Raw genomic sequence first — 16,087 nt, forward strand, 5'->3', positions numbered from 1 at the left:
GTCACGATTTCTTCCTCCAATTCTGTGGTCCAGACACGACTATTCAGGTACGACTCGCATGAGAGGCTGTATGCTCGTTCTGCCTGATAGTATGATCTTGTCAGAGGTTCTAAGAGGTAGTTGCTTCGGGATTTGACAAAGACCAGACTGTCATTGGCAAGGCGCATTGCCAAAAACAATGCAAAAGTGGAGAGGCTAACACGATGGTCTACATGGAACACAAGAGAATTTCGTGAAGAGACTCATAATCTAGGAGTCATATTGTCATTTTGTGAATATGAATTCCTATTTCATTTTTTCCATTGCCAATGTCATATGCCCTCCGCCGGAGTAGTAGACCGGTCTGCAATGCACGAAACCCAGAGCCCGAACAAGGAAATCGCAAATTTAGAAAACAAGAGCAGCACCCTTGGTCTTCTTGTCACCACTAAACAGCAAAAAGCGTACGTTAGTATGCATGGACCAGGTATCGCCACATTCGCGGACTCAACGTACCCCAACTCGAAGTGCTTGCAACGCTTCAGAGCGAGCTGCTTCTTGGTCTTGCAGGCAGTGCACTCAAGACGCAGGACGATCTTCTTGGTAGTCTTGGCCTTCTTGTGGAAGACAGGCTTGGTCTGACCACCGTAACCGCTCTGCTTGCGGTCGTAACGACGCTTACCCTGGGCGAACAAGGAGGCCTAATAGATCCATCATCAGTGCCTGTGCCAACTCATCTACCGTGGCGTTTGGGTTATATTCACCTTGCCAGCCTTGTACTGGGTGACCTTGTGTTGGGTGTGCTTGTGGCACTCCTTGGACTTGCAGTACGTCCGGCGGGTTTTTGGAACGTTGACCTAGAGCGCAAGAGCTATCAGCAACTGTCCACTACAATCCAACAACTTCTTGTGCTGCCTGTTTCCATGTCCCGGTTCATCGGAGAATCCAGTCCAACTCGGTAGAGGTTATCGTGGGAAGAGATTCAGATCACTGGCAGAGACTATGTCACAGGTTCTTCTGGCGAGCGAATATTCGTGGTTATTTTCCGTGTTTGATGCGCTGAGTCTTTCGTTGCCAGTGCGTCCGTTGCGTCCTCATCGCGTCGAGGAATATCCCATATTTCTCCTCTAAACTCTGACGCATGAAAATAGTTCAATTTCTGATATCCGAGCGAGACGTATCATAGTTGCGATCGATAGCATTTTCGTCCGTTTTTCCATTGTCCGCAACTTCATCGTCCTCGAACCCGAACAAACATCTCCTTTCATCGCCAACCGAGTTTTCGACAGAACTTCTCCGAATCTCCAGGATGGAAACAGCATGCGAGTAAGAAAAATGCAAATGAGTCCTTACCATGTTGACAGAGTTTGCCGGATCGTGAGAATTGTTGGTCGTTGGTAGTCTCTTGTCGGAGAGGAGCAAGTCAGACTGTACGTGGGTTGTGGGATTTCGTTCGCTTAGGGCCCTATTTCGGGCGGGCACTAACCGCTTCGGGTGTGCGCGCCAAGACCGCTTGCTGCCCCAGGCATCATATCCGTCATTACCATCATTATTCTCGGATCGACCTCAACTGTGGATTCTTTGTGATTAAATTGAGCAGCTCTCTTGTCTACTAATTCCGAACTCCAATCTCATGCGTGTATCCTTTCCCGACAAGAACTTTCTCTCCTTCTCCATACCAACTTGGACCCTTGCAGAGTTCTAACCCAGTCTCTTCTCCCACGATCCACTCTGCTCCTGCAGATACGGTCCGATTCTCTCCAGGCCAGTGCTTTGCTTGAATTTCCTGGTTGATTTGTTCGATCTTGTCTACCAAGACCGCAACGCGCTCACGATCGTACACCGGTTCTCCACCCGAGCCAAACTTCTCAAGCAAAAATCCATCATGTGTGATGAACCTCGCAATCGTGATATGCGCCGAGGGTACTAGGTACCTAGGTTTGAGTTGTAATCCCGTAGCTGCCACCCCAGCATACAGATCTCGTCGCAGGTGATGATACGTATATTTGTCATCGTCCGCGGAGCGACTCCATCGTGATGGCTCTCCAGCTGCAGGGACGAAGCTAAGGGCCATGGCTGCGGCGTCAAAGCTGACAACAGGTTTGACCAGCCGTGCCCGGTGGTTGAAGGTATAATTGACCAAACCCGGAATCACACCACTCTGCTGTAGATGAGACACAAAAGAGTCGACCTCCAAAGAAGTCCGGGAACTGGCTATCTCAAGGACTGTCGTATGTAGGAAGTCTGGTGGTGTAAGCCAAATGTCTATCAACGGTCAGTCATAGCTTAGAGGGCAGAAGCTGTTGATAGCTCACTTGGCACAACACTCTGGACTTCGTTCTGAATCTCAGCAATCAAGTCCTTTATATGCTGTGGCGGTCGTGCGTAAAAGTTGAGGTTGTTCCTATGATCAATGAAAGGTGTCTGGCCCTCATGGCTGGGTATAGTCGTTTGTACATGTAGCTTCTTCAGGATTTCGTCAACCTGCCATCCTGTAAAGTCCGGGCTGAGCAGGTGGACCTTGGACTTTGCGTTCCTTGTAGACCGGTGCGCTTCATATTGAGCTTGAATCTTGGCCTATTCAGGTCAACAGCTGTCTATAATTCCAGATGAGGCTATGGACAATTACCGGGTCGCCTTGACACTTGAAGATCAATTCGTCAAAGGGGTTTTGGCTTGAGTCTTTTGCCATCTTGCAGAAAATGTCTTTTTAATGTTGTTTTCGATGGCTGAAATTCAAGTAGATCTCGGTATTGGTATCTGTGCCAAAAATAGCAAATATATACCTGCTAGTTGCATGCACAGCATCAATTCACAATCGGCTACTTCTGCATGTATACAGAGTAGAGGCCAGACATATCAACTCTGCCTGTGTAGCTTACACAATAATACATTAAGGACACCATACACTAACATAAACCCCATGCCAAAAAAGCTGTTCTTGAAACAGACTATCCAGCTACTAAGAGACGTCCTGTTAGGCTACCTCCAACACCAAAATCCCCTTCATTTACTGCCCCACCGATAACCCCGCTACGGCGAAGCCTTCCGTCACCATCATTTCCGATCAACCACCGTCATCTCACTACTCTTGCTCGTCTCAATACAATTATCTTCGTTTTAGCGCGTTAGCAGCTACTTCTTGCTTTTATCTTCAAGTCCTTTAGCTGCATCTCACCGACAAAACCTCAAAATGTTGATCAAGTGAGTGATCACTGCAAGCGACTGGCTGATCAATCGTGTCCTGGCACTCGAGACCTAGCCTATGCTAACCGATGATTTACTTTAGAGTCCGTACCCTTACCGGCAAGGAAATCGAACTGGACATCGAGCCTGATTACAAGGTACATACTTAGTTGTTGCATATTCCGCTTCCCTTTGCTGTGGTCCCTGCCACCGTGTGACTCCGCGTTATCCAACAGCATCGTCTGCGCCGTGGACGGAACAGAAGAAGACCTGCAGACAGCATACGGAAGGATCTTGCGAAAGCATATACTGAGACTTGTACCAGGTGTCCCGGATAAAGGAGCGCGTCGAAGAGAAGGAGGGTATCCCCCCCGTTCAACAACGACTAATTTTCGGCGGAAAGCAAATGTATGTCGTGTTACTATGAAATGTGGTGGTGCAATAAGGCTGACGATGTTCGCATCGAAGGGCTGACGACAAGACCGCTGCGGAATATAACCTAGAAGGTGGCGCGACGCTGCATCTTGTCCTTGCTCTGCGCGGTGGCTGCGATGCTTAATGGATTCCTTCAATACGGTTGACGTCATGAAGATTTACGCGAATAGATTATGAGCTGGAGCTGTGGCACACGTGGATCATGAAGCGAGGAGGGCTCCAGGACGACATATGAAGTTTCGCTCTTACTATACCCGAGTTGTGTTGAGCAGGAGGAAGCGACTGAGAATTTGCTGTGACGAAGTGGAAGAGCATTTAATCCTCGACGTCGCGCACAGTTCCTGCACACCAGGTGCTGCATGATGTCTTCGTTTTAAGCCTAGACGTCTTTCTACTGACCATGTGAACGCATTTAATGACAACATCATTGAAGAATGTTCACATCAAGGAAAGGGTGGCAATCCTTTGTTCACTCGCTCTGAAAGATGGATTAATTCTAAGCTTTAACTAGATCGTGTCATGCATCATCATGCTGTAGAGAGAACTGTCCACGCTGTACCATATTTGCACCAATCCCATCCAACACCATACAGATATAATGGCTAAATCCGCGATGACCAAAACTGATTCCGTGATGAAAAATAAAAGAGTCGACCAATATTGCCAACGAATAGAAATTATAAGCCTTGTTGAATGTCAAAATGTCAAATGAAGGTATCCAGACATCCGAAGCCATGTATCGCCCATAAAAAAGTCATCTTTGAATCGAACAATTTGCACATCGTCAATTGACCTTTTTCTTCTTTGGCTGGATGAACAGACTCGGTGCTGGTCTCTTCCGCATGACTGCGCGCGGCGGTTGAGCGGGAGGGGCCCCTGAGTTGTCGGGGTCGGGAATCGCCTCCAGCAGAGATGATTTGGCGCTCTCAGCAGTGGCCGTCTCATTCGTACCCTGTAACCGGCCCGCCGGGGGAGAATCAGACGATCCTTGAGTCGAGGATGAGGAGAAAGGATCCTGCAAGCTTTTGCTTGCGGTCATTGCTGATGACCGGTACGGCACGGGAGCCGGAGCCGGAGCCAGCGAGTTTCCAGAAGACTTCGGGGTCGACGAGCCCGACTGCTTCCCCGAAGTCAACGCTCGGAGCCTCGCTTCTCTTTCGCGCAATGACGGGCTGACAACAAAATGGCCAGGCCCTTCAGAGGGCCGAGTGCTCTGCAGCCTCGATCGCCCGGGTGCTACTAAAGTTGGAGGGCCGTTGCGCCGAGGAACAACAGGCTCGGGCGGTCGTCGGTGCTCCTCAATCAGAGAAAGAGGAGCCTGTTTAACCCGACTGGCTCTGTTGTTTAGTTGCTTGGTTGGTACGGCCAGGACAGGGTTTCTCTTCGTCAGGTTGAAGATGTTGCTCTTCTTCTTCTCCGGCCGAGGAAGCTGTGGTCGCTCATACGACCAGACAGGTGCGCCCAGCGGATCAGACGAACCCATCCCGCCCCTTGGAGAAGCAAATCTTGGCGTAAGACCTCCCATCTTCCTGTCAAACGAAGCATACCGTTGCTTCGTGGTTGGCCGTTCTCGAGGCAGCGGAATAATCCGCCGGTCAGTGACGAACTTAGCGCTATGTTTGGCACGCTCGGAGTTGATGCCATCGAGAGCCATCTTGAGTTTCTCTGCATCCTCCTCAACTGCTTTTTGGACACGTTGCTGGAGATCGCAGTATACATCGTACCAGCAATCGGGCTGTTCAGGCAGATCGTATTCGTCCCATCTTGGTATATCCCTTTTAATGAAATCAAGCCAGAGTTCGGCATCCTCTTCCATGATATGCGGCGAAAGCAATTCTAGAGATCTCTACCATAGCGCAAGCAGTCGAGCGTCAGCAGATCGATCCAACAATATGTAAACAGGAGCTACCACTCACGAGTTTCTCGGGGCTCTCGATTTTGAGAAGGAACGGACGAGCAAGCGAATAGGGAACATTGCCAATGTCGTTCAAATCTAGAAATACTGTTAGACAGTGTTCAATATGGGTATATCGCACTTAAAAACTGACATTTAACGTTCCTAATGGCAGTCGAGGTGCAAAGCTGTAAAAGCGATGGCGGCGGCATTATCCTGGATGTGATGGAAGGCTAGATAAGAACAAAGACGATTGCATGAAGAAGGTAGAGAAAATGAAAGATCCGGAAGTATTGGACGAGATAAAGATAAAAGGACGCCAAAGCATATATACCAACCGCCAACAGTCAATCATCCCCATAGTATTTATGTACTCGGACTGAATAAGAGATGAGAATGTGCAACTGGCGATGACAATGGCCGAAGACGGATGATGTGTGTCACATGATCCTATTGATCAGATATTGATTTACCAAGCACAATGAAGATATCTACCAGAGGTAACCATCTGGTAAATATAATCAATCGGTCATTATTGATTGAGAGCTAGTCTGTCTACTATAACAGGTTGATGAACATTGAGCGATGGTCCTTGCTTAATTCATGACGGAGCTGTGAATATATTTGTGGAACTGCCGCATGGCTGGCTAATACCCGTTTATGTCACAAGGTATTTCGAAGCAGGGAGAACAAGAACTGCCTTCTGAAAATGAATCCATATCTATTTAAAGTGCGAATTATGACGCTATAAGAAAGGACAAGAATGTTGAGAACAAAGGAACAGCAGCGACATGTGACGTTCTATAAAGCAACTCCCAAACAGCCCCCAGTTCATCAAGTTTCTAGTCTGAGCGTCACTGACTTTGCTGACCAGAAGGCATCTGAGCCAACCAAGTCGGCGGTGAAATGCCAGTCTGTTCATGGATTGTGCTGAAAAGAGGCGGAAGGCTCTGCATGATGTCCCTGATTGGACCCATCGTGTCATTGGAGCTGGACCCATTCCCTGGAGGGATGTTACAATGCCATCCTCGCGAAGGACGTAGCGTTATCACTCACCAGTGTTCCATGTAGTGATCCTGGGATTAAGACCTTGTATAGCGAGACCGTTTGCCTGAGCCAACTTCTCGTAAGTGCCGGTCTCCAGCATCCTATACTGCAGGAAAGCCTGAGGGCCACCGAGAACATCGACGAGCGCGCCATATGCTTTGGCCATCTCTAGAATTCCTTCAGCTTCGCGCTTCTGCTGGTAAAAAGCGGCGTCTGCCTCTTTGCTCTGGCGATAATCTGACCTCATCAGTGCAAATGAAAGAGGAAAGGAAACATAGGTTCAAAAACGTACAGGCCGCGTCAGCTTCCATCTTTCGTTTGTATAGCTGTGCATCTGCAGCTTTCTGTTCCGTATAGAAGGAAGCATCTGCATTTTCTTGAGCAGACTCGCGTGTGACCTTGCTTTTCGTGACCTCCACGGCTCGTAGGCGTTCGAGCTCTGTTTCTGCACGCTTAGACTCAACCTGCTTTTGCAGCTCTGCGTCCCTCATTTCTGCTTGACGTTGGGCTGCAATTTTGGCAAGCCGAACGCTATTATCTAGCTCAGTCTGACGGTTCATGAGCTCGGAGTCAGCCTTGGCCTTTTCGGCCTTCCGCTTTGTCTCCAAAACTGCAGTGTCGGCATCGATCTTCGAGATCTCCTGTTTTGCTCGTCCTTTCTTTTCGGCCTCACCGATTTCTCCCCTCATTCGCGCCTCAGCCACATCGATCTTGGCCTGATTGAGGGCTCCTTCATGAGCTTTACGGCTAAGGAAGGCGAAGTACTCGCTGCCCGGCGTATCCTGAAGCTCCTTCACGTTGGCGTTATAACTATGAAATGCATAAGCCACCGTGCTAACAAAAACGCAATGTGCCAAACGTACATTTTCAGTCCAAATTGTTGAAGCTCGCTCTGAACGTTTCGAATGACTATTCGGTATCACGTTAGTAAGTTCAAGATTCGAACTCAGTAACAACCACGGACCCTTTGTCTTGAAAACTTGTCTCTCCTTGAATATCTCTTCCATGGTCATGCTGGAGACGATGACACGGGTCTCGCCTTCAATGATACCCTTGACAATGTCTTGGACATGATCACGTCTTGTTGGGTCCGTCAGATCTTTGGCCTTAGCAAAATCAGCCTCGGAGGTGCTGCCGGACAGAAGCAACGCATATTTTTTCAGGGCGTCGGCTTCATTATCTGGGCCGATTGTAAAGACCGCTGGCAGCGAGAACTGCAGCTTTTCAGTAGTCATGGCTTGGAGGTTAAGAGAGAAGTCGAAAGGCGCGACAGAGATTCTTGCGCACTTGATTGTACAACGAGAATTTAGCTACCTCAAGACCTTAACCGATGCCTAAGGAATACATACTCGCTGCCATGGCATGACAATGGCTTTCTTGCATATCCGTATATCATCAATCCCAGCACCCGTAAGCACGAGATACTCGCTTGGTCGAGAGATCGCGTATCTGGAGAAGACGATGAGCATTTCTGCTACGGGTGGGAACTGTCATCACAACATACCGCATCTTGGGACTGTCTAGAGAGGATATCAGGAAGGTATAGATGTTAGGAGATACGGGCGACAAGCAGAGTTTAAACCGTGAACAATACTAATATGATCAAATATTCCTGTATATGGAGAAAGCATTGCGATATCATCTCCCGCAGGAATGCAGGCTTATATACCCTTCAAGTGTCTTCTGAGCTCTAAGGGCTCTCCCAGTAAGCCTTGCCAGGCTTGTACCATAGGGTGCCCATGTCCAAAAGGCTCTGGAGTCGACCGAAGTTTGAGCTCCATACGTTGACTTCATTACGGAAATTAGGTGCGAAAGGCCACAGAGTAGCCTGTATCATTCGTATGTCTCCCAAGCCAGCCACCGCCACGCCTTCAAGAGAAAGATCTCAGTGAAGAGTACCAAACAGGATCGTATTACATCTATTTTATCATGGCGCCCTAGGTCTTCTCTAGGCTGTGTTTGCGGCTGGTTATCGTTGAACTCGTCAATAATGACCTCGTTGTGGACGAACAACGGATCGGGCAACGTCTTGGCCAAATGCAGGAGGCTATGGCATCTGAACGCCTGCACGTGGGTACCAGGGCAGGTGCATCTAACTGTGCTTATTGGCAGAGATGCGGACTGTAGGTTCAACCATCTCGAGGGAGACTGAGCCTCCTCGAAGTGTCTAATCATGCCCGTCTGCTATAACAAACATTACGTTAGTTAGAACTAATGACAGGAGTCCATAGGGCTTCGATTCTAGCAGAAGCAATTGCATTTTGATTTTGTGGGAACACGACTTTGCCTGCATGAAGTGTCACTAGGCTCTCACTGCAGGCAGCCAAATGTTGAAAAGGTGATATCGTTTCCTCGTCGATGCTTACACAAGGATCCCACGTGATTCCCCCCTCAAACAAACACTGCAAACTAGCTCTTCTTGATAGCATCATAGCGATGGAGGGGCATGGGGAGACGACAATTATCTTGAATTACCTTACCTTCTACAGCTTAACGAAGCTATATCACTGAGTTACTCCTTGAGCTGCGGGAAATATATCTTTATCAGGCACAAAGAATCAAGCCGAAGGTATGCTGACCTCGTTCGTGATATTTGCATTCCCCCATCTGCGGAATTTTGAGCCATACATTTTAAGACAGCCTCGACGGCGGGCGCACCATTGCACCTTGGACCGGGCAAAGGGCTCACAGCCTTTCAAAGGTTATACGCGAGTTGTCTACGGACTCATTCGCTGTAGCTCTTGCACATGTTGAGCACCCGAAAAGCAATTGGATTTTAGATATGTTACTTGCATGACATCATCTGAAATATCATTGCCCGCCTGGTTCAATGGAAGCTATGGTTAGGTGCTAGATAACTGACAAGTTATGTAGGCCAAATCATCAATATGGCACCACGCTCTCAACTAGAAATCGCTACATCATCTGTTGAACGTCTGGTGAAGGAAGAGGCCTCCTACCACCGCGAGCTCCAACAACAGACGGAAAGGATCCAAAAGCTAGAGTCTCAAGAGCCTGGCGAGGACGAGAACCGAGAATACATGCTGAAGCAGGAGGTGGGTCTCACTAGAGTAAAGACATCTCCTCGATTCTGACAGATGCAGCGCCTTGCACTTGAAGAGACCAAGAAGGTTTTGCCCAGTTTGAAGCAGAAGATTGATGAGGCTGTAGCAAAACTTGAGAGCCTTCTGGTGAGTCGTGTCTGTGATTGCGGCAGTGTGACTATTACTGACATTCGACAGGCCGAGGAGGGAAAGAAAGGCCCCGAGAGCAATGTAGAGCAGATCACTGCTGGCAAGGAGGCCATCGCAAAGGCTAAGACGGCTAAAAGGGAAATCGCCTAGATGCGATGATGAGTACGGATTCTCCCAATGCAGTGTTTTTGGAGATTGTGCTGCCTCCGTCGGGTAGGACTAAACTGACCAGCCAGAGACATTTGGTGTATAATAAGACAATTTTGACGAAAATGTGAACGCCTCCAGCCTAACTCCATGCTATATGACCCCAATTTATGTATTTTAAGACTCACGTAGTGTCCATCCTGTCAGCAGTTTTATCATCCGGTTCAGCCTCTCCTTCTTCCAATTCGTCAGGGTGTTCTGACCCCTCCTCTCCGGTTACTTCACCTTCGTCCATGTTGGTATCGTCTTGGTCCGCGGTGGATACGTTTCGCAAGGGAGACGCTGCCCCTGTTGTCGCAGACATTCTCTCTGCGTGCAAACCAGCTGAAGATCGGCCCGCTTCATCCTGGCTGTGCTGAGAGGGAGTGACGGTATCGGACTCTGGTCGAGGTGTATTGGCTCCGCTAGATTTGCCTTTCGAAGGAACATCCCCTTCATCTCCATCTTCGCCTTCTTGCATACCCTCTCTGCGCTCCACCTCCTCCTTCTCATCCCGAATGAGACGCCGAAGCTGCATGCCCTCTTCTACAATGCGGCCAAACTGTTCTCGCCGCTCGGCCCATGTCTTGGCATATTCCTTGCTTTCATTCTCGAGATCTGCAATTTCTGCTTGAAGCTTCTGTAGGTTCGCCTGCTGATCTTCGCGTGGCTTTAGAAGCCTGTTGTTTGTGATCTTCTCGGCCAGTTCATCATAGCTTTTCCGTAATGCTAGTAGCCGTTGAGCTTCCTCAAGTTGCACCCGTAGTTCTGCTGTGTTTTCGCGAACGGCCTGCATTGTGGATAAAATCCGAAGCTTTTCGGCGGCATACCGCTCGCGTTCTCGCTCGTTGCTCGTAAGGAGAAATTGAATGCGCGCGATACTGCCTTCAAACGAAGCAAAATCCAGAGTCACATCCTCGCGGAAATTGCGCCATTCATCCAGCCTTTTCTGCTTCTCAGCTTCTGCTGCTGCTGTAGCGTTCTCGTCCGTTTCGTCAGGCGGTGGGGTAGGAAGGATTGTCGCATTGGAAATCACGAGTGAGCTTGGGTTAAGGAGTCGTTTCGATATACGCTTGAAGGGTTTCTCTTCGACATTCAAAAGGCGTAACTTGTGTAGGTTATCTGGATGCCAAATTTAGTGTGGATGGAAATGAGCTTGAGGAACGATGACACCAACCTTCCTCTGGTTGATCAAGCAAGCCGTACGACGCCATCCTGTTGAATCTTGTAGTGGAGAGCTGTGGTCAGTATTGATTGCAACAAAATTAACCGCAGTCGAAGATTGTCCAGCTCGTGGCTATGAAGGTGTTACAGGAAAGGCCGTGTGAGCGGTCGGAGAAGCAGCTAAAAGCGGCACAGCTTGATCTTTCGGCATGCGCCCGATGTTGTGGTTCACCCCCCAGTCTCCTTATCGGCACTTTTCAGACTACCCCAGAGGTACTTCTGGGCGAAAACAACGGCTTACTAGTGCTCTTCTTGCGCGTACTATGCCAGATCACTATGCCATGGCAGTGATGCCAAACACTACATGTGTCATTTTCTTGATCAAACGTACAAGCTCCCAGTGATCGGATAGAAAGGCGTGCCTTCGTGTGTGGACAATGCTCAGAGCAATTGGTACGGCCTTCCAGCAAGCGCTTCGCCTAACGACGTCCAAATGCACCACTGATGGAATACGATACGTGCGACCACAAACCTTGCCCGGCTGTTCAGTGTAGTCGACCGCTGTCATGACGGAGATGTACTCGGGGCTCCATGTGGGCCAACGATTCGTCTCGCTGGAAGAGTTCAAGTCAGTTGTGCGAAGTATATCAGTCAGGCAGCATTGGGAACTTCGGGTGACCCGAAGCAACAAGAAAAGCGTTGTCATAGGGTGCCGATCGTCCGCCAATTGCTACTTCCGCGTTGTCTGCCGTGCAAACAAAAACGAGACTTACATAACGAGCCTTCAGGATAGCCATAGCTGTCGACGGCATGCTGCATCCCCAGGAGCAACTCCAGCCCGGTCCGAGGCTTCGCATGTGCGGTTCTTACTAAACGAGATACCAAAGTTGTTTGACCTGAGTCACAAGATCAAGGGACAAGATGTTGTGGATGCGGTCAAGCGGTATCATGGATATGACATATCCATAAGACAAGCGCACCGAGCGCTCACCAAATTACAACCAAGGCTACCACATCACCAGAATGAGGAACCACGGGATCGCGGTTTGAACGGGGATGGCCAACCGGGCCCCCAAGTTCAAGTTCACGCGACGCCGTCGGTCAATGGCTCAGTTTACAGTGCCATTTCCGAGCAAAGATGGATTCCCGACAATGTTCATCAGTCGGGATTCCTGGAAAAGCGACCTATCGAGCTGACAGATGACCCAAGTCTCGAATCTCCGCAACCAGCAGAGCTTGCTCGCGATGCTGTGCAGCCACAGATTCCATCACAACGTCCGCAGCCAGTGCATGGTTCATCCCAAGTACAACTTCCATCCGGGGCACAACCACAGGAGCAGATTGCGCTCAATGACGGGCTGCGCACGACTGATGAGCAGCAGTCAGATTACATACTATCGGCACCTACAGTACTGTCTGCACCACAACAAGGGCCGTCTCAATCTCCCCAACAGCCACGCAGCAGTGGACATCCTTCTGCGCCACAGATGATCTTGACCAATTTCAAGATCGAGTTCACCTGTACTTCTTGTGGAGCTTTGAATCAAAGCTTTATCCCAAATCAGGGGAATATAACTGGTGGAGCGTACTTGCCTTCAAATAACGTAATCAACCATGGTCCTGTCGGCAAAACTACAAGTGCTTCAATGCAGTCAGGTGCCAGCGGTGTCGAACGTGTGGCCCAGACTAATGAATATGTGGAAGCTCCTTCAGTCAACGCACGAGGCATACAGCCGCTATGGCAGCCGGGGAGTGTCCCTGTTTCAATTCCGCCCACACATACGTGACCATGTCTGAGGAAATCTACCGGACTGCCAAAAACTATAATCCTCTTCAAGATGATTCTCGGATCGTACCACTCTCTGAGCGCCTACTCTACAGCTCCTTGAATCTGTGCCTCAAAGTTGACACACTGAACCGCGAATCTGTCAAGATGAACTTATGATCTCTGCCGGCCAGATCGGAACTCAAGACAGAATTCATGTATCCTTCTTACTGTTCCTCAATGAAAGCCCTGTTGCATACGAGGAGTCATGAATGATGATGGAGATCCGCAGGCCTCGGTCCTGTTGATACTGACGCAGTTACTCTGTTTCCGTGACATGACTTTGTTGCGGGAAATCTCACAACTATACTAAAGGTGAGATAAGCCACCTTATATATGCATCATCACAAAAATCCGCTTATAATTCAGACACCGGACGTACACCTTGACGCGAGAATACTTGGAGCGCCACGTGACGTAAATAGATCCATCTGTGGTCGGAAAAGCTTGAATAATGTGTCCGAGCTGTCTAATTGCGACTGTGGACCAAATATAGAAGTGTCTCCATCTACTGAGCGATGCCAAGCAGGTCTTCTAATTGAGACGCCCTATATTATTCGATTCATTCAAGGCCCAAATCACTGTGCGGAATTCGGCACTGATTCCATCGGACGTCCGAAGGAACTAACGGCAAATGCCGACGACAAGTCTCCACATCTGTCTTCCGTGTGCACCAACAATCATTCATCTAGGACGCGGAATTGGTCCGGTCTGCCAATCTTCAGTTGATATTACCTGAAAATGTCCTATTCTGACACTGACCATGACTCTGTCGGGAAAGAATCCGCCACTGATGGAGGATAAAGGCCCCCTCTGCTTGAATTGGGCTGTGACTGTCATGAGAGGTCACTCTTGATCGACCGTCCATTGGGCAGTGCGATGAAAAAATTTCATCTTTGTACATGCCAACTCACTGTTGAAATGGTCTCTGTGCAAAGCGCCGAAATCGATGTGCATATCTGACTTGTCCGCCATAAAGTGTTTGACCAAAATCCTGCTGCAAACTTGCGCTCGTTGGAGATCCTGTCTCAAGACGCAGCTTATGGTCTGGAGTACATTACCTATTTTCAACTGTCAATAGCAGAACGATTTCTTGATACCACAAGCTAGACCACAGAGGCGCTCAAACATGAATCGACAACAGGCGGCGGAAATGGCCTTGCATGACCAGATGAACATCCTACCAATCGTACAGTTGCTGGTAGTCTTCTCTGGTCTTGCTGTATCTCTCCTCATCACGTTTGTGGATCAAAATGGCATCAGCGTTACTCTTCCGACAATTGCCAAAGACCTCAATGCGGAAAATACCATTTCCTGGGCGGGTACCTCGTCGCTGATCGCAAACACAATGTTCAGTGTGCTTTACGGACGTCTCTCTGATATCTTTGGTCGGAAGGTTGTTTACTTATCAGCACTCGCCCTGCTGTGCATCGCTGATTTGCTCTGTGGCCTCTCGCAAAATGCAGCAATGTTTTACGTCTTTCGAGGCCTTGCCGGTATTGCAGGAGGTGGCGTCGGTTCGCTGACTATGATTATCGTATCTGATATTGTGACCCTTGAAAACCGCGGAAAGTATCAAGGGATCCTAGGAGCATCGCTGGGACTGGGTAATGTGATCGGCCCGTTTATTGCGGGAGCTTTCATCATGAATTCCACCTGGCGAGGGTTCTTTTGGCTCATATCTCCGCTCGCAGCATGCTCCATGGTCGTTGGCTTTTTTCTGATCCCGAATAACGCCTGTAAGGGTGGCGTGCGGGAGAACCTGAGCAAGATCAACTTCTACGGCATCATTGCCTCATCCATTGGGATCATCTTTTTGCTTATACCCATATCAGGTGGTGGCTCCTACTTCCAGTGGAATTCTGCAATGGTGATCAGTATGCTTGTTATTGGAGCATGCTCATTGGTTGCGTTCGTCTTCATCGAGTGGAAAGTGGCCTCCCTGCCGATGCTTCCAGGTGCGTTACAACTCGTGCCGTTTGTAAATTCAAGAGGAGCTGACCTGTGGACAGTGGTATTCTTCAAGAACAAAGTTTTATGTGCTTTATTCTTACAGAGCTTTCTCCTTGGCGCTGTGTATCAATCGTACCTCTATTATCTGCCACTGTACTATCAAAACGCACGAGGGTGGTCTCCCATAGTTTCTGCCGCTATGACTGCTCCCATGGTCGGTTGCCAGGCTCTTGCTTCCATTGCATCCGGGCAATATATTTCTCGAACTAAACGGTACGGAGAGGTGATATGGGCTGGTTTCGGCCTGTGGACTCTGTGAGTTTTCCTCGACATTAGAGATTTTTTCTAAGCGTGGATCCTAACCCGTCGGCTTGAATTATTTAGAGGTGCTGGTCTGATGCTGCTTTTCAATAGCCACACGCATCGCGCAGTGATCGTTGTCATTGTCGCTATTACCGGTATCGGTATCGGATGGACTTTTCAGCCAACCCTGATCGCTTTTCAAGCTCATTGTACCAAGTCTCATCGAGCGGTAGTAATCTCAAATCGAAATTTCTTCCGTTGCCTCGGAGGTGCTTGTGGACTGGCCGTCTCCGCTGCTATCTTGCAAGCAACACTCCGATCAAACCTACCGAATGGATACCAGTACCTGGCTCACTCGACGTACTCTCTTCCCCCGCAGTCGGACATATCCGCTTCGGACTGGTCTCAAATACTCGATGCGTATGCAAAAGCCTCAAGGGGCGTCTTCATTTTACAAGTGCCTCTGATGGGGTTGTGTTTCGCAGCCTGTCTCTTCATCCGCGATCGAGGTCTCGAACGGCCAAAGGAACCAGGGGAGGAGGAGGAAGAACGGAACACTGCACAACAGAAGTCAGATGAAGAAGCACCTTCGAGTGAGCCTCCTGAGAAGTTCGACAAGGGCCATAATCATGAAGCGGACGGCAGGAAGAGTTGATAGGCCCACATGGCTGGGATGGAAATGCTTAAGAGTCGCATCGTACAGTGCAGTGATTTTCGGATGGCTTTTACCTCATCTTTGATAGCTTTAATAGTTCTTGGTGGCAGCATTAGCGGCGTTTGTTGAAATCGAGTAATCAGATACCATTTTTAGCTGTACATAGAAATTTGACGAGAATGATCTCTCATGATTTGCGATCATGAGTAGTTATATCATACAATTAATAAGCATATCAACTATCGTCTTCAAGCAACCATTTGACT

At 48.9% G+C, this 16,087-nt stretch overlaps 8 protein-coding genes across 8 annotated transcripts, besides 1 other annotated feature; 3 read left to right on the plus strand and 5 right to left on the minus strand.

Moving 5' to 3' along the window:
- Window positions 1–387: 387 nt before the first annotated feature.
- On the minus strand, window positions 388–916 carry NFIA_083820 (60S ribosomal protein eL42; the record flags this gene model as incomplete). The annotated part of the gene is made up of 4 exons (XM_001260326.1): window positions 388–427; window positions 496–680; window positions 744–836; window positions 869–916. The coding sequence occupies 4 exons, from the start codon at window positions 914–916 to the stop codon at window positions 388–390; spliced, it is 366 nt and encodes a 121-aa protein (XP_001260327.1).
- Window positions 917–1,591: 675 nt separating this feature from the next.
- Window positions 1,592–2,671, minus strand: NFIA_083830 (uncharacterized protein; the record flags this gene model as incomplete). The annotated part of the gene is made up of 3 exons (XM_001260327.1): window positions 1,592–2,244; window positions 2,295–2,556; window positions 2,609–2,671. The coding sequence occupies 3 exons, from the start codon at window positions 2,669–2,671 to the stop codon at window positions 1,592–1,594; spliced, it is 978 nt and encodes a 325-aa protein (XP_001260328.1).
- A 583-nt stretch (window positions 2,672–3,254) lies between these two features.
- Window positions 3,255–3,724, plus strand: NFIA_083840 (NEDD8 family protein RUB1; the record flags this gene model as incomplete). The annotated part of the gene is made up of 3 exons (XM_001260328.1): window positions 3,255–3,323; window positions 3,491–3,573; window positions 3,634–3,724. The coding sequence occupies 3 exons, from the start codon at window positions 3,255–3,257 to the stop codon at window positions 3,722–3,724; spliced, it is 243 nt and encodes an 80-aa protein (XP_001260329.1).
- A 660-nt stretch (window positions 3,725–4,384) lies between these two features.
- Window positions 4,385–5,706, minus strand: NFIA_083850 (putative RNA polymerase II transcription factor SIII (Elongin) subunit A; the record flags this gene model as incomplete). The annotated part of the gene is made up of 3 exons (XM_001260329.1): window positions 4,385–5,446; window positions 5,517–5,593; window positions 5,649–5,706. The coding sequence occupies 3 exons, from the start codon at window positions 5,704–5,706 to the stop codon at window positions 4,385–4,387; spliced, it is 1,197 nt and encodes a 398-aa protein (XP_001260330.1).
- Window positions 5,707–6,348: 642 nt separating this feature from the next.
- Window positions 6,349–8,010, minus strand: NFIA_083860 (flotillin domain protein; the record flags this gene model as incomplete). The annotated part of the gene is made up of 6 exons (XM_001260330.1): window positions 6,349–6,497; window positions 6,551–6,778; window positions 6,834–7,351; window positions 7,405–7,450; window positions 7,506–7,827; window positions 7,891–8,010. The coding sequence occupies 6 exons, from the start codon at window positions 8,008–8,010 to the stop codon at window positions 6,349–6,351; spliced, it is 1,383 nt and encodes a 460-aa protein (XP_001260331.1).
- A 1,419-nt stretch (window positions 8,011–9,429) lies between these two features.
- On the plus strand, window positions 9,430–9,885 carry NFIA_083870 (putative tubulin-specific chaperone Rbl2; the record flags this gene model as incomplete). Its single annotated transcript, XM_001260331.1, has 3 exons — window positions 9,430–9,597; window positions 9,646–9,732; window positions 9,784–9,885. 3 exons carry the CDS (start codon window positions 9,430–9,432, stop codon window positions 9,883–9,885), a joined length of 357 nt encoding a protein of 118 aa, XP_001260332.1.
- A 181-nt stretch (window positions 9,886–10,066) lies between these two features.
- NFIA_083880 (uncharacterized protein) lies at window positions 10,067–11,135 on the minus strand (the record flags this gene model as incomplete). The annotated part of the gene is made up of 2 exons (XM_001260332.1): window positions 10,067–11,043; window positions 11,099–11,135. 2 exons carry the CDS (start codon window positions 11,133–11,135, stop codon window positions 10,067–10,069), a joined length of 1,014 nt encoding a protein of 337 aa, XP_001260333.1.
- A 537-nt stretch (window positions 11,136–11,672) lies between these two features.
- Window positions 11,673–12,080: a mobile genetic element.
- A 1,959-nt stretch (window positions 12,081–14,039) lies between these two features.
- NFIA_083890 (putative MFS transporter) lies at window positions 14,040–15,821 on the plus strand (the record flags this gene model as incomplete). Its single annotated transcript, XM_001260333.1, has 3 exons — window positions 14,040–14,868; window positions 14,923–15,178; window positions 15,278–15,821. 3 exons carry the CDS (start codon window positions 14,040–14,042, stop codon window positions 15,819–15,821), a joined length of 1,629 nt encoding a protein of 542 aa, XP_001260334.1.
- Between the last annotated feature and the right edge of the window lie 266 nt (window positions 15,822–16,087).

This window comes from Aspergillus fischeri, genomic scaffold (assembly GCF_000149645.3).
Source record: "Aspergillus fischeri NRRL 181 1099437636264 genomic scaffold, whole genome shotgun sequence".
NCBI classification, from domain to species: domain Eukaryota; kingdom Fungi; phylum Ascomycota; class Eurotiomycetes; order Eurotiales; family Aspergillaceae; genus Aspergillus; species Aspergillus fischeri.